We start from the raw sequence: 12,616 nt of genomic DNA on the forward strand, positions 1-12,616 counted from the left end.
GATGCATCCACATATCTATGTGCAAAACACACATAAAACAACCTGAGTGCAACCAGAAAGACATAATAGAACAATGAAAAAAAGAAAAGTAAGCCAGAAGAAATGCCATTACATCAATGAAACCCCCAATTAAATGTGTAAAATGTAAATAAAAACAGAAAACAATTATTTGCATGCTCACAATCTGAGGTAATCTGAACTCTTTCTCAACAGAAACTGAGCACATTGAGCACTCAGCCATGTACTTGACGTGAATACATTTTGCTTTATTGGATGCAATTTCATTCTTTTGTTTCATGAGAATTTGTTTTTAGTTAAACAAAGCATCCCAGTACATCTCCGATCACTGCTTCTTATACATTTCAGATAAAGATGATATATGTGGATATATGCGGATGGACCAGCCTCAAAAAGCTGTTGGCTGAGAGCACTGCCAGTTCACAAAAGAAAAAGAAAGAGTGCACACTCTTGGACAGAGTATTTTAACACCGCCATCTGCTGTAGATTGATGTGAAATTATGAATGAAAAGCTGCTGCTGCCACCTGCTGGAGTATAGTGGTATTTCCCCCCCCCCCCCCCCCCCCCATCCCGCAGCATAAATTGAGAAATATGAAGAAAGACTGTTCAGAGCATTCATGTTTTATTCCAAAATATCAAATGTATGAATAAATGTGCCATAATTTATCGAAGAAATGTTTCGTTAGCACACCCTGTTTATGAACACAAAGTTTAATGAGGACCATGCACATCTACCAACATACATCATAACTACATACAGTATATCACACTTTACAACGCTTGCTAATACTCGCACCGTTTGTAATAACATCAAACATGGGACATAACCACAGGGAAACCAAGACACTGGAGAATTGTTGTGGATTTCAGCACCCCCCTGCAGGCATGTCCTCGCTCTTGTGCACACGTCTCAAGTGTCTGCCAAGAGACTCCATCCACTTAAATGATTTTCCACATAAATTGCATATAAAGCGTTTCCCCTCGGTGTGGATAGTCTGGTGTCTGTTCAGAGCGCTCGTTGTTACAAAGGTCTTGCTGCATATTTCGCACCTGAATGGCCTCTCACCTGTGTGAGTCCTGATGTGAGCTGCGAGGTGGGAGCAGTTACTGAAGCGCTTCTCACAAACAGAGCAGCTGTAGGGTTTGTCTTTGCTCTCATCGCCGCTGTTGTTGCAGAGGTAAGGGTGGAAATGCAGGGTCTGACCATGCAGACTAGTTTTCAGACCGGTGGGTGATGAGATAAAGTCTTTAATGTCTGATTCTAGAGCATCAAAGTGGTCTTCTTGATCCGTCCAGAAGTGTCTCTGGGTCGTCTGCTGCTCCATCTTGACCTGCGAGGGCTCTGGATGCTCCTGATCCATGCTGCTATCCCCATCCTCCTCCTCCTCCTCCTCCTCCTCACAGTGCTGGAGCTCAGGAGCTGTCACTGCAGGGGATGACTGATGATGATGATGATGCTGCTGAGCAGGAGGTGGAGGTGGAGAAGGAGAGGGAGGATGGTGTCGGTGGCTGTGCTGAAGCAGCTGGGCTTCGAGACATTTATCCGTGTCGGGCTCTGGATAAAAGAATAACATCGCAGTCATGCAATTTATATACAAATAAATAAATAACACACGGCTGCTTGATGTTTGGTCACAAGGACAATTTCACTCGAACTAACCTGACTTGAGAAGCTTCAGTTGCATCCGGAGACGACTGATTTCTAAATCTTTTGAACGGAAAATCTCATTGTTGTACTCGACTATCGTCCTTTCAACGGCTTCAAAAATCTCCTCCGCCGCTGCAGTCAGCCTCTCGTTCAGAAAATCTCTCAGGGACTGCATTTTGGACATCTATTCAGAAAACTAACAGCTTAACGTATTTTGCGGGTCCATGGACGTCACGCTTCGCTTGTAAACACGGAGGTGACACTGAGACACGTCGAAGTGGTCGATCTGTGACATTACCGCCCCCTGGAGGACCGGAGGGCAACAGCAAAATTCCTCTTAAACAAGGAGGTGGACAAAATTGGAGTATCTTATAATTTAAAGAAAAATACGGAATCCAATGTGCTACAGACGTTTCACTGTCATAAAAGGGCTGGATATGTAACAACAAAAATATTCTAGATGGAAAAAGCAAACACAATGTCTGCAAAGTTAGCTCTGCAAATCTAAATATCAGAGAAGTAAAACTAATTACCAAGCAGACAGGAATTCTCTGGGGTCTTAAAGTCCCAAAGTTTCCTGAGGGGGCAATTACATGATGGGGATTTTATTTTTTGTATCACAAACTATGACAAACACAATTAAATACATTGACGCCGCCAGCTTTTTATATCTAGTATGTTCTTTTTTATTTCTAAAGCTCTAGATTTGTGTTACGTTCCAATTAAAATTAGATCTTGAACATAATTGAGATTCTTAACCCTCACTGTCCATCTTGTTTATATCTTATACTCTCTCCAGCCCTGAAGGTATCCCCATGTAACAAATTAACAGACTTAATTTTGGACAACAGAGCTTTTTATAAATGGGCAAATTGTCCTTGATTAATGTTTCATTGAGAACTGGGACGGTTATATATGATCCTAACAACTGAAAATTACATTTACAAAATAAAACTACATTTTTAGATATCTGGGCTTCTAACTGTCCTCGCTGCTACAAACATATCAATAATAAAAATCAAATCAGCGAATAGTAACTGGAGAATCAATGTATTTGGTTTGTTCGTCTCCACCAACCAGTGAAGATTAACTTTACATCGACCTTTATTTCTATTCCTGAGTTATGGTGCTTAAATAATGGTCGAAAAAGTGTCTCTATGTGGCCCTGTGATGGACTGGCAACCTGTCCAGGGTGTGCTCTGCCTCTTGCCCAATGACCCCAACTGTGAAGTTTGATTTGATTTATTCATTTTTGTGCTCTTTTGAAAGTCAAATTACAAGCTCCAAGAAGAGAATTTAGGTTTTTCTATTTGCATCCAGGGACAGAATGGGTCAAATCTGACAATGTAGTATTAATAAGAAAATATTAAACCTACATTATATTGTTTTTTTTAAGTATTACTGCTCCTTGTACATACAAGCATTTATTTTCAGTCCAGTGACAATGTAAAATACCCCAAAAAGGAAAAAAAAAAAAAAGCAAAAACCAGATCAAAATTGAAAACGTATAGAATACGGAAAAGGAAATCCTCAAAGAAAGTTTAATCAGAAAAGTCTCCTTCAGCATAACAGAGCCAAATTCTGTGTTCAGGAAGGCTTCAGGTTTTTCAAGTGTTGTGACCTTTGCAATGGAAATGTTGAGTCTTTAAGAGCCAGAATAACAAGAGCTGTATTCATAAACAGTTCAAAAAGCCTGAGAGCAAGCTAGAGTGGGATTGTATGTAAACTTGTAATTAGCAAAGTTATAGTTCTCCTGATTCCTTCACTGCTGCGTGTCTTGGGTCACATGGATAAAAATAGCAGGCAAGTGCTCCTCTGCATGGTATTGTGAGTTCTGTAATAAGACACCCTCTCTACCATCTTGATAATGCCTCCAGGATTACTGCAGCCTGAACACAAACCCTCTGCTGTTTGAAGAGCAGCTCATGAAATGCAGTATATTAACAAGATGCACTTTATTTAATATAAATAAAAATAAACCATTTGAGAGAATCTTAATGGAAAGTGGTGGTATACAAGCCATCGAGACAGAAGAGCAACAGCACACTAGAGTAGTCTCCAAACCGTTTATTATGTTTCTTTATAGCCTTCCGTCCCTTTTGCTCGTCAGCCATGACACAATACAGTTTTACATTAAATGGACATGTTCCTCTCAGCAAAACAACCAATGACAAACTGGATCACGCACATCTAAAAAGGGAGGTAAAAGCCACAGATAATCATAATTACACAAAGAGACGCCAGTAAAAAGACAAATGTGATTGACAAGAGCCGCGACACAGTTTACACAAAAAAAAAAGTTCGTAAACTTTTCAAGTAAAGGCGTGGACGCCGTCCACCTGAAGGTGTCAGCTTTTACAGCTTGAGCACTTAGTGTGGAAGTTAGTATGCACACAGGCTGCTCTTAGTAGACTTATCAGTGCAGTGCATGTGCCAACCTGTCCCTTTTCTGTGTGCCAAAATATACCAACAAACATGGGAAAAAGGAGGAATGACAGCATCACACAAATATACTTTGAACAGAAATGGGGAAAAGGGCTAAGTGCTGAGACTAAAAGGGGGGATGGAACCGGATCTTCTGAATGGTGTTGGCCTCTAATCTGGTCACGCTGCAGCCACCTGTGGTGTTGTTTTTTTTTTCCTTATACCTTGGCATTGATGATTTCAATAAATTCTGGCTTGAGGGAGGCTCCACCCACGAGGAAACCATCAACGTCCTTCTGGGAGGCGAGTTCCTTACAAGTACCACCGGTCACAGAACCTGAGAAGCAGGATAGTATGTATGAAAGGAGAACGATAACACAATGGGGAATTTTTTTTTTTTTCTCTACTCCACTAAATAACCACCAGCTCACCTCCGTAGATGATCCTCACAGAGTTGGCCACAGCCTCAGACACGTTGGTCTTCATCCACGCTCTCAGTTTCTCATGGACTTCCTGAGCCTGAGATATCACACACACAGGAACCATGTTTGAGATTGCAACTTCCGTGATGGCATAAAGTGAAACATTCAGCGATTTCTAATATTTACCTGCTGGGGTGAGGCAGTCTTGCCGGTGCCAATGGCCCAAACAGGCTCATAAGCAAGCACAACCTTGCTCCAGTCCTTTACATTATCTGTGAAAGAGACCGGTGATAAGATTTTTTTTGCTTTTGCAGGTTTTTTTAAGATTCCCACGAATCTGGGTTTGCACAAATATGTGTTGCAATAGTCAGACTGTGGGCTGCGTACCTGCGATGAACTTGGTCTGAGCAAACACCACTTTCTCTGTGATGCCTCCCTCCCTCTCATCCAGCTTCTCGCCAATGCAGGCGATCACACCAAGACCGTTCTCCAGAGCATGAGCCGTCTTCTGACCAATCAGCTAACAGAAAAGACATTGCTGAGCATTTCATCCATCTCTCTCATGTTAGGGGGGGGTCTTACACCAGTGCAAATTTAATAAACAGGAAAATCATTCACAGTTACCTCATCACTTTCTCCAAAGACATGGCGTCTCTCAGAGTGTCCGAGGATCACCCACGTCACACCACAGTCCTTGATCATCGCAGGGCTTGAGGGAGAGGTCAGAATGAATACAAATGAAACTGGTGTGTTCACGACCCATGTAAAAACTCATAAAACAAACCTGGTCTCCCCAGTGAAGGCACCCTTGGGAACTTTGTAGCAGTTCTGAGCTGCCACACCGAACTTGGCATCCAGTTTGGACCTGGCGAAGTCCAGGTAGATGGTTGGAGCCCCGCACACCACATCTATTAGCAAGGTAGAAACAGGGCTTAGGTTAAGCAGACCAAATATAACTCCTAACAGTTACAACCAACTGCGTTTATGTCAATGAAGTGACAGGAGTCTGAAATGCACTTTTAGTTTATTTAAAAAGAAAAACAGCTATTAGTAACAGGGATGTGAACATTAAACCAAAAGCTTTTTAATTTACCCTCAACAGGATTTTAGCTTTGATGTATATTTAAGGCCCAACTCCTTCCTTTGGCCTTACTCGCAAGTTACACCCCCCCACCCCAAATAAGGTGAGTGCACCTTTTAAATGTCATAGTGGTCATCTAGCCATCCAAATGTGATCCAAGATGATCACTACTACTTGATCCAAAAAGAAAAGGGCATCCAACTTTTGCAAAATAGAGCTGTAGGGCCAAGGGTTGGAATTATGGGAACAGATATTGTGGTGATTTTCACAGAGGTCCCTATACGGTGGCACTGCATCCTTAATGCCGTCTGCTCAATGCATTTTCTTTGCCAAATTTCCATGAATTCCTTTGAGTGCATGATATGCAACAGAATATGGGTCCGCAACAGGACAGCCTACCAAAAGAAATGGCCACAGAAGCCTTTCCCCCCAACAACACTGCAACTCTGTGGGGATTAAAAGGATGCATTGACCCAAATACTTGTGGACTGGATGTTTAAAATGGTTACTCAACGATGAAGATAAGAGTCAGACATGACTGGGAGCTGCCATTGTTCCCAAACCGAGAACATAGGGCTCAACAAAAGGGTCAGAATTATCAAAAAGGGAACAGTTTTAGTGTTTTTCAAATGCAAAAGCAACAAACTAACACTAAATTATCATAGTCACAGTACAATTGTGATTTAAAAAAAAAAAAAAGTTTCCACCCATGTCAACTGCAGTACAGTCTCCACAGGTCAAGCAGGGTACAGTAAAGTCAAGACACTGACATTCACAATGTAACTATATCTTTGGGGTTATGGGAGACTATATTAGACCCTGCATGTTATTATTGGTTTGGTAAAGGTCATTTCTCCCGGACCAGAGTCGACTGCGTTAAAGGTCTGAGTTCAGCCTCCAAAGGTCGCAGACGTGGCTGCATTCTGCAGAGGTCAAAGACAAGTCATGAGCCAGAGTTCAAAAGGTCAAACAGGTAAAATATCCCACAGGAGGAAAATTATTTGGGAAAGAAAAGACTGAACTTTGACTTTAAAAGACGACAGTGGAAAAAGCCCTCCAGGGTTTCAGTAAGGCGCTGCAAGGGGGCGTTTTCACTGAGGGAGCAAGGTCCAAGTTTAGGCCCGACAGTGACAGTTTGCACCAAGCAGATGAGGCCTGGACTGTCAAACACAACATTAGAGTTGCATAACACAGACTTGCAGGAAGCATCGACTATTCAACCTCTCCTGAAAATTAAAAAAAGAGAAGTGCCTGGGTGAAACAGCAGCTGCTGCCTCAGTCTAATAGGTCTTGCCTGCAGGAAGCAGACAGCAACAAGGCAGATGCCTAGTGATGTTTAGCTGTTCATTAGCTTCACACTTTCGACTACAAACGACTGGAGACGCTATGAACCACCAGCAGCGTGTCGACGCGCAGCAGCAGTCGGGTCTACGTGCTGCTGTAAACCCACCCCCGACATTACCGAAAACGCTCCCCTCACGTCCTTCATCTGTGCTCCCTCACACTGTCTGCCTTGATCAGTCAAAAAGTCGGGAAACACTGAATGCAACTTCTCAAACGGTGCAAAATTACGGAGGTTTGTGATGCTAAAGGTGTCACTGATTTATTGAACGATCGAGCCATTTTGATGGCCTAAATTTGACAAAATAAAATAAATAAATAAAAATGACAAAGGCAGGGGGTTTGTCTGATTTAAAAGGGAAAAAAAACATAAACATTAATAAGGAGATGTTAAACGTTTAAGGGGAAATTGTGCAGACGGCTGTTAAAATCCACATACCGACATTGGGGTCCACCTTGGCTCCGTTCATGGTCTGGATGAGCTCCCCGAGGCTTTTCTTGTCGCCGTTCATTTTCCAGTTTCCGCCAACGAAGAATTTCCTGCTCATGTTTGCAGCTTTTTTTATGAGGCCTTGCTTAAAATGAAAACGGTACTACAGCCCACCTGGGTCCTTCTGGTCTGGGGAAAGAGAGCGAGCGTCAGACAGTAGCTCGGGGTATTTATGAAGGCGGAAATTCAAACTCCTCCTCTTCACTATTTGAAGCCTCAGTGCTATTGGTTTCTGACAACACGCCCGGAAACGCGTCCTCACAGCCTCACAAAACTACCCCTCTCATTGATTAACCTGTTAATACATTAAAGGGGGACCCTTTGAACACATTTAGCCATTTTAACGGGACCAATTGGTTAAATGTGTAGAATATATAGCAGCCCTGCAAATTATTTTCCAACATATCCTCTTTGGTGACATAATATTTGACAGGTTAAAAAGTTACTTGCTCAGGTCCGCTGCATAGCAAATCTTGATTTGAATACAGGTTATATAGGCTAGTATACGGAAGAGTATTAGGGCCAGGCATAAGAAAAAAATATTTATATTTTGCCTGTCGAGATTAAAGTTGACATGTCGAAAATAAAGTAATTAGATGATGGACCAGAGGAGTTGACTTTTTTCTCAACATGTCGACTTTATTCTCGACAGGCAAAATATTATTATTTTTTCTTATGCCTGGCCCTAATACTCTTCCGTACTAGTATCATGAAATCAAGAGAACAAAATGACCCAAAAGTAACGACTTGTTTTACTTTTTATTCATATCAAGAGCTAACACATGGTACAAAGACAAATTCTTTGCTGTAGCTATCGTATCTATGAGCTTATATATCCTGTTTGCCTAAGAAAAACCTTGAGATGTGTTTAAAATGTGTTCTGCCTCTTGTGCACATTTCTGTCTGCGAAGAGACTCCATCCATTAGGATTTCCCACAAAAATGTGTGAATAGTCTGGTGTCTGTTCAGAGTGTTGATTGTGATGAAGATCTGCATGCAATTGGCGCTGTATAGTTCAGCTGGGTAAGCTGGCACCCCATGTATAGAGGCTGTAGTTCCTTAATGCAGCTGGCCCAGGTTCAAGTACTGGACTGGGGCCATTTACTGCACGTCTTCCTCCTCTTTCTGACCCCTTTCCTGTCTGCCTACCTTCAGTTAAAGGCCAATAAAAAAAAGTGTTGCTGCATGTTTCACACCTGTATGGCTTCTCTCCTGTGTGAATCCTGATCTGAGCTGCAAGGTTGGAGCTGTTACTCAAGCACTATTGCTGCGAAAAGGGTGCAAATGTATGGTTTGGAAATACAGACTGGTTGGAGATGAGATGAAGTCTTAAATGTATGACCCCAGAGACCTTAGATGATGATCCATCCAGGGGATGCAGGCTTTGACTGAGGGGAAGTAAGTAAGTAATTTTTATTTGTACAGCGCCTTTCACAGACCAGGGTCACAAAGCGCTTTACAGGTACAATAGAAAAAAACACAGTTAAGAAGTACATAAAAGTATAAGTTTAAAAAGGCCAAAGCAACTCAGTGACAATAATAGCAGCCCTAAAGGCTGATTCATACTCGGCGCAAACGCGCAACTGTTCTGGCTCGAGAACCATTAATGACGTCATCGAAAGCGCCAGCCCCTTCACAGTTCCTTCAGCTCATAAGCGCAGTTTGCGCCGAGTATGCGTCACATTTGCAGTTCTCTCCAGACCAACGAGCGTCACTGTTGAGGAAACAAGCTGAAAAGCATACGAAGAAAGCATACACAATGCCACCTGTGGTGTCACGTCAGCAGAGGCTGGCACATCTGATGAGGAATGAATATACTCTGGGTGTAGAACTGTGTATCTCAGAGCTAAGCGGCTGCGGCAAAAACAGAAGAGAAGGTGGAATGTTCGTCCTTTGCAACAAGACGAACTTTGTCAAACGTTGTCCCAGTGTAACTTCATAGACGTGTCGTACAGATGTTTGTAGAGGCGCATCCTCTCGGTCACCGCGGTCTCTGCAGTGTTCATTTTTTCTTTTTCTTGGTCAGCTGTTTCCGGTTGAGCGCGCGCGAAGTCAGAAAAAAAGTTGTGTGGGCGCCCTTGCGCCGCGCGAGGATTTTCTAGCTTGCGAAGGGGGGCGTGGCGGAATTTTGGGACACGTGACCGTTTGCGCCATTTGCGACCAGCTAGTATGAGCGAGGTTGCGCCGAGTATGAATCAGCCTTAAGACAATTATAAAAAATTAAGAAAATTAAGAAAATTAAGAAAATTAAGAAAATTAAGAAAATTAAGAAAAAACCTGAACAAATAAAAAGGTCTTAAAGGATAAGATCGGTTTTTTGACATTGGGCCCTTGATTTCACATTATAACATGATGTTCTACTCACCCCTGCTTGTTGTTTGTCATTTGGAGCTGTTCCGAAGATATTCGCGAGGCGTCTGGCTGCTCTCTTGAGATATTCGGCCATGAAACGGTTTCCTATGGGCAAGCTTATACAGGCACAAACTATGCTGTTTATAATTTATTAATTACTGTACACTAGCACTGATAACGTGGAGGTGCGTCGCTTACTTAAAAAAATCCGGGTTACTAATTTTGAATTTTAGCCGAATGAATAAATAGGCAGCAGGTCTGTGGGCTGTCTGTGGCAGTAGCACGACGAGGACGTCAGTAACACCCACTTTACGACAAAAAAATCAAAATTACAGTAACCCGGATTTTTTTAAGTAAGCGACGCACCTCCACGTTATCAGTGCTAATGTACAGTAATTAATAAATTATAAACAGCATAGTTTGTGCCTGTATAAGCTTGCCCATAGGAAACCGTTTCATGGCCGAATATCTCAAGAGAGCAGCCAGACGCCTCTCGAATATCTTCGGAACAGCTCCAAATGTTCAACAACAAGCAGGGGTGAGTAGAACATCATGTTATAATGTGAAATCAAGGGCCCAATGTCAAAAAACCGGTCTTATCCTTTAAGTTGCCTTTTGAAGGCGTCAACAGACTCCATCGAGCGCAGAGAGAGAGCGGAAGATCGTTCCAAAGCCTGGGAGCAACAGCCTGGAAGGATCGGTCTCTTGGTCCGGAAACGCGTGTGTGGCGCCATCAGAAGATTCTGATCCACAGACCTCAGATCCCGAGCTGGGGTGTAAGACTGGATCAGATCTCTGATGTAGGGTGGAGCCTGACCATGCAATGCTCGGAAAGTTAAAACCAAAATTTTAAAATTTATCCTAGAGGAAACTGGTAGCCAATGAAGAGCTTTAAGAACAGGAGTTAAGTGAGTCCTCCTATTTGAGCGGGTCAGAATTCTCGCAGCAGAGTTTTGCACAAACTGCAGGCGAGACAACTCCTTCTTGTTCAGACATGAAAACAGACTATTACAATAGTCCAAACGCGAAGACACAAATGCACGGAAAATCAGCTCCAAATCATTTTGTGACACCATTTTCCTGAGTTTGGAGATTTTCCTCAGTTGAAAAAAGCAGTTTTTGGTCAGCTGTTTGCAGTGTTGCACTGATGACATGTCTTTGTCAAACACAACACCCAGGTTTCTGAGGCCCGTTTTAACAGACTGGCCCAAGTCACCCAAGTACTGGTTAATCCCTGGAATGGAGTCACCAGGGGCAATAACCAGTGTTTCTGTTTTGTCCACATTTAGCTGCAAGGTGTTGTTATTTAGCCATTGTTTTATCTCCACCAAACAATGAGCTAAGGAATTTAGCCTCTGGGGTTCAGCTGGCTTGAAAGAGCAGTAAAGCTGGATATCATCAGCAAATATGTGGTACGAAACATCAGAAAATCTCTGGATGATTTTTCCCAAAGGGATCAAATACAGCAAAAATAATACAGGACCCAAGACAGAACCTTGAGGGACTCCACACCGCAGATCTGCTGACTCAGACCTTATTTGGTTAGCTGTGACACTAAAACTACGCCCAGAAAGGTATGACGAGAACCAGTGTAGAACTGAACCTGACAGACCTACTTCATCCCTCAGTCTTCTCAGCAGGATGTGGTGGTCAATGGTGTCAAAGGCTGAGGACAGATCTAAAAGAACTAGAACAGTGCATTTTCCCGAATCAGCAGACATCAGAATGTCACTGGACACTTTCAGCAAGGCCATCTCCGTAGAGTGAAATTTGCGGAAACCAGACTGAAACGTCTCATGGATGTTACTTTGATCCAGGAATAATGACAGTTGTTCAGAGACCACCTTCTCTAGGATCTTGGACAAGAGTGGTAGCTTTGAAATAGGCCTGAAATTACTGAGGATAGTCGGGTCTAAGCCTGTCTTTTTAAGTAAGGGCATCCACTATGGCATGCTTAAATGTATTGGGAAACACACCTGTTGAAAGAGAGAGGTTAACCATTTTGGTAACCCAGGGGCCAATTACATCAAACACTTTCACAAAGAGCCTACAAGGAAGGACGTCCGATGAGCAAGAGGAGGGTTTCATCTTGCTCAAGGAGAAGGAGGACGATGTTGTTGGGTGTGCCACAGCAGCTGGAATTCAAGACATCTACCCAGCTCAAGCTCGTCGTTAACAAACTTCAAGACGACTTTGACACTGTCATGAGAACGACCTGCAGTCCCAAAATAGCTGCTTAAGTGTCATGGAGGAATCTGAAAACGGTGAATCTGTAGATTTGTAGTTGTTGTTGGATAGAAGCCTCTGCACTGAAGACAGCCATCATCATTAATATCATGTTTGGTTAGAAGAAACTGACTGTATTTTAGTGATGAAAGGTCAAAGTATACGCAAAAAGTAAAGCCTTACTTTCACATGATATTTTCACACTTTTCTGACCATCATTCAACACCGAAACTGATGCAAAATGCAACTTCACTGTTTGGTGGAAGCAAACGAACCTGAGGAAGCCAAAGTCTTTGTTAATCATTTTTATTATCACTTAAATGTTGATTTTCATAACTGTTTTGTATGATAGAGGTTCCAATCCAATCCAATTTTATTTATAAAGCACTTTACAACAACCTCAGTTGACCAAAGTGCTGTACAGAAAAAATTAAAAGAATAAAATACAAGAATAAATTAAAATACATACAAAAGGTACAGCAGTGAGGTCATTGACTGGTCGTTGAATTAGTTACAAATTATAATAAAATATACCTCGGAGTTTTAAAATGTAGTTGCCATTTTCTAGATGTAATTTTTCTTTGATGATAAAACCTTTAAAATGCCTTTACTT

The 12,616-nt window shown here is 42.2% G+C and overlaps 2 protein-coding genes across 2 annotated transcripts; both read right to left on the minus strand.

The window, feature by feature from the left end:
- Positions 1–714: 714 nt before the first annotated feature.
- LOC142380797 (uncharacterized) lies at positions 715–1,921 on the minus strand. The gene is made up of 2 exons (XM_075466704.1): positions 1,680–1,921; positions 715–1,574 (listed from the first exon to the last, which is right to left on the minus strand). Exons 1-2 carry the CDS (start codon positions 1,849–1,851, stop codon positions 886–888), a joined length of 861 nt encoding a protein of 286 aa, XP_075322819.1. The 5' UTR covers positions 1,852–1,921; the 3' UTR covers positions 715–885.
- Positions 1,922–3,719: 1,798 nt separating this feature from the next.
- tpi1b (triosephosphate isomerase 1b) lies at positions 3,720–7,580 on the minus strand. The gene is made up of 7 exons (XM_075465815.1): positions 7,375–7,580; positions 5,298–5,421; positions 5,138–5,222; positions 4,901–5,033; positions 4,700–4,785; positions 4,523–4,610; positions 3,720–4,428 (listed from the first exon to the last, which is right to left on the minus strand). The coding sequence occupies exons 1-7, from the start codon at positions 7,481–7,483 to the stop codon at positions 4,310–4,312; spliced, it is 744 nt and encodes a 247-aa protein (XP_075321930.1). The 5' UTR covers positions 7,484–7,580; the 3' UTR covers positions 3,720–4,309.
- Positions 7,581–12,616: the final 5,036 nt, after the last annotated feature.

This window comes from Odontesthes bonariensis, chromosome 5 (assembly GCF_027942865.1).
Source record: "Odontesthes bonariensis isolate fOdoBon6 chromosome 5, fOdoBon6.hap1, whole genome shotgun sequence".
Taxonomy (NCBI): domain Eukaryota; kingdom Metazoa; phylum Chordata; class Actinopteri; order Atheriniformes; family Atherinopsidae; genus Odontesthes; species Odontesthes bonariensis.

Bases quoted from the DNA above. Each gene is read 5' to 3' on its own strand.
- LOC142380797 (XM_075466704.1), bottom strand. From the start codon at position 1,851: ATGTCCAAAATGCAGTCCCTGAGAGATTTTCTGAACGAGAGGCTGACT. The intron at 1,575-1,679 runs GTTAGTTCGAGT...TCTTTTATCCAG, and splicing joins ACTGAAGCTTCTCAAGTCAG to AGCCCGACACGGATAAATGT.
- tpi1b (XM_075465815.1), bottom strand. From the start codon at position 7,483: ATGAGCAGGAAATTCTTCGTTGGCGGAAACTGGAAAATGAACGGCGAC. The intron at 5,034-5,137 runs GTAACTGTGAAT...CTTTTCTGTTAG, and splicing joins TCTTTGGAGAAAGTGATGAG to CTGATTGGTCAGAAGACGGC. The intron at 4,786-4,900 runs GTACGCAGCCCA...TCTCTTTCACAG, and splicing joins TCAGACCAAGTTCATCGCAG to ATAATGTAAAGGACTGGAGC.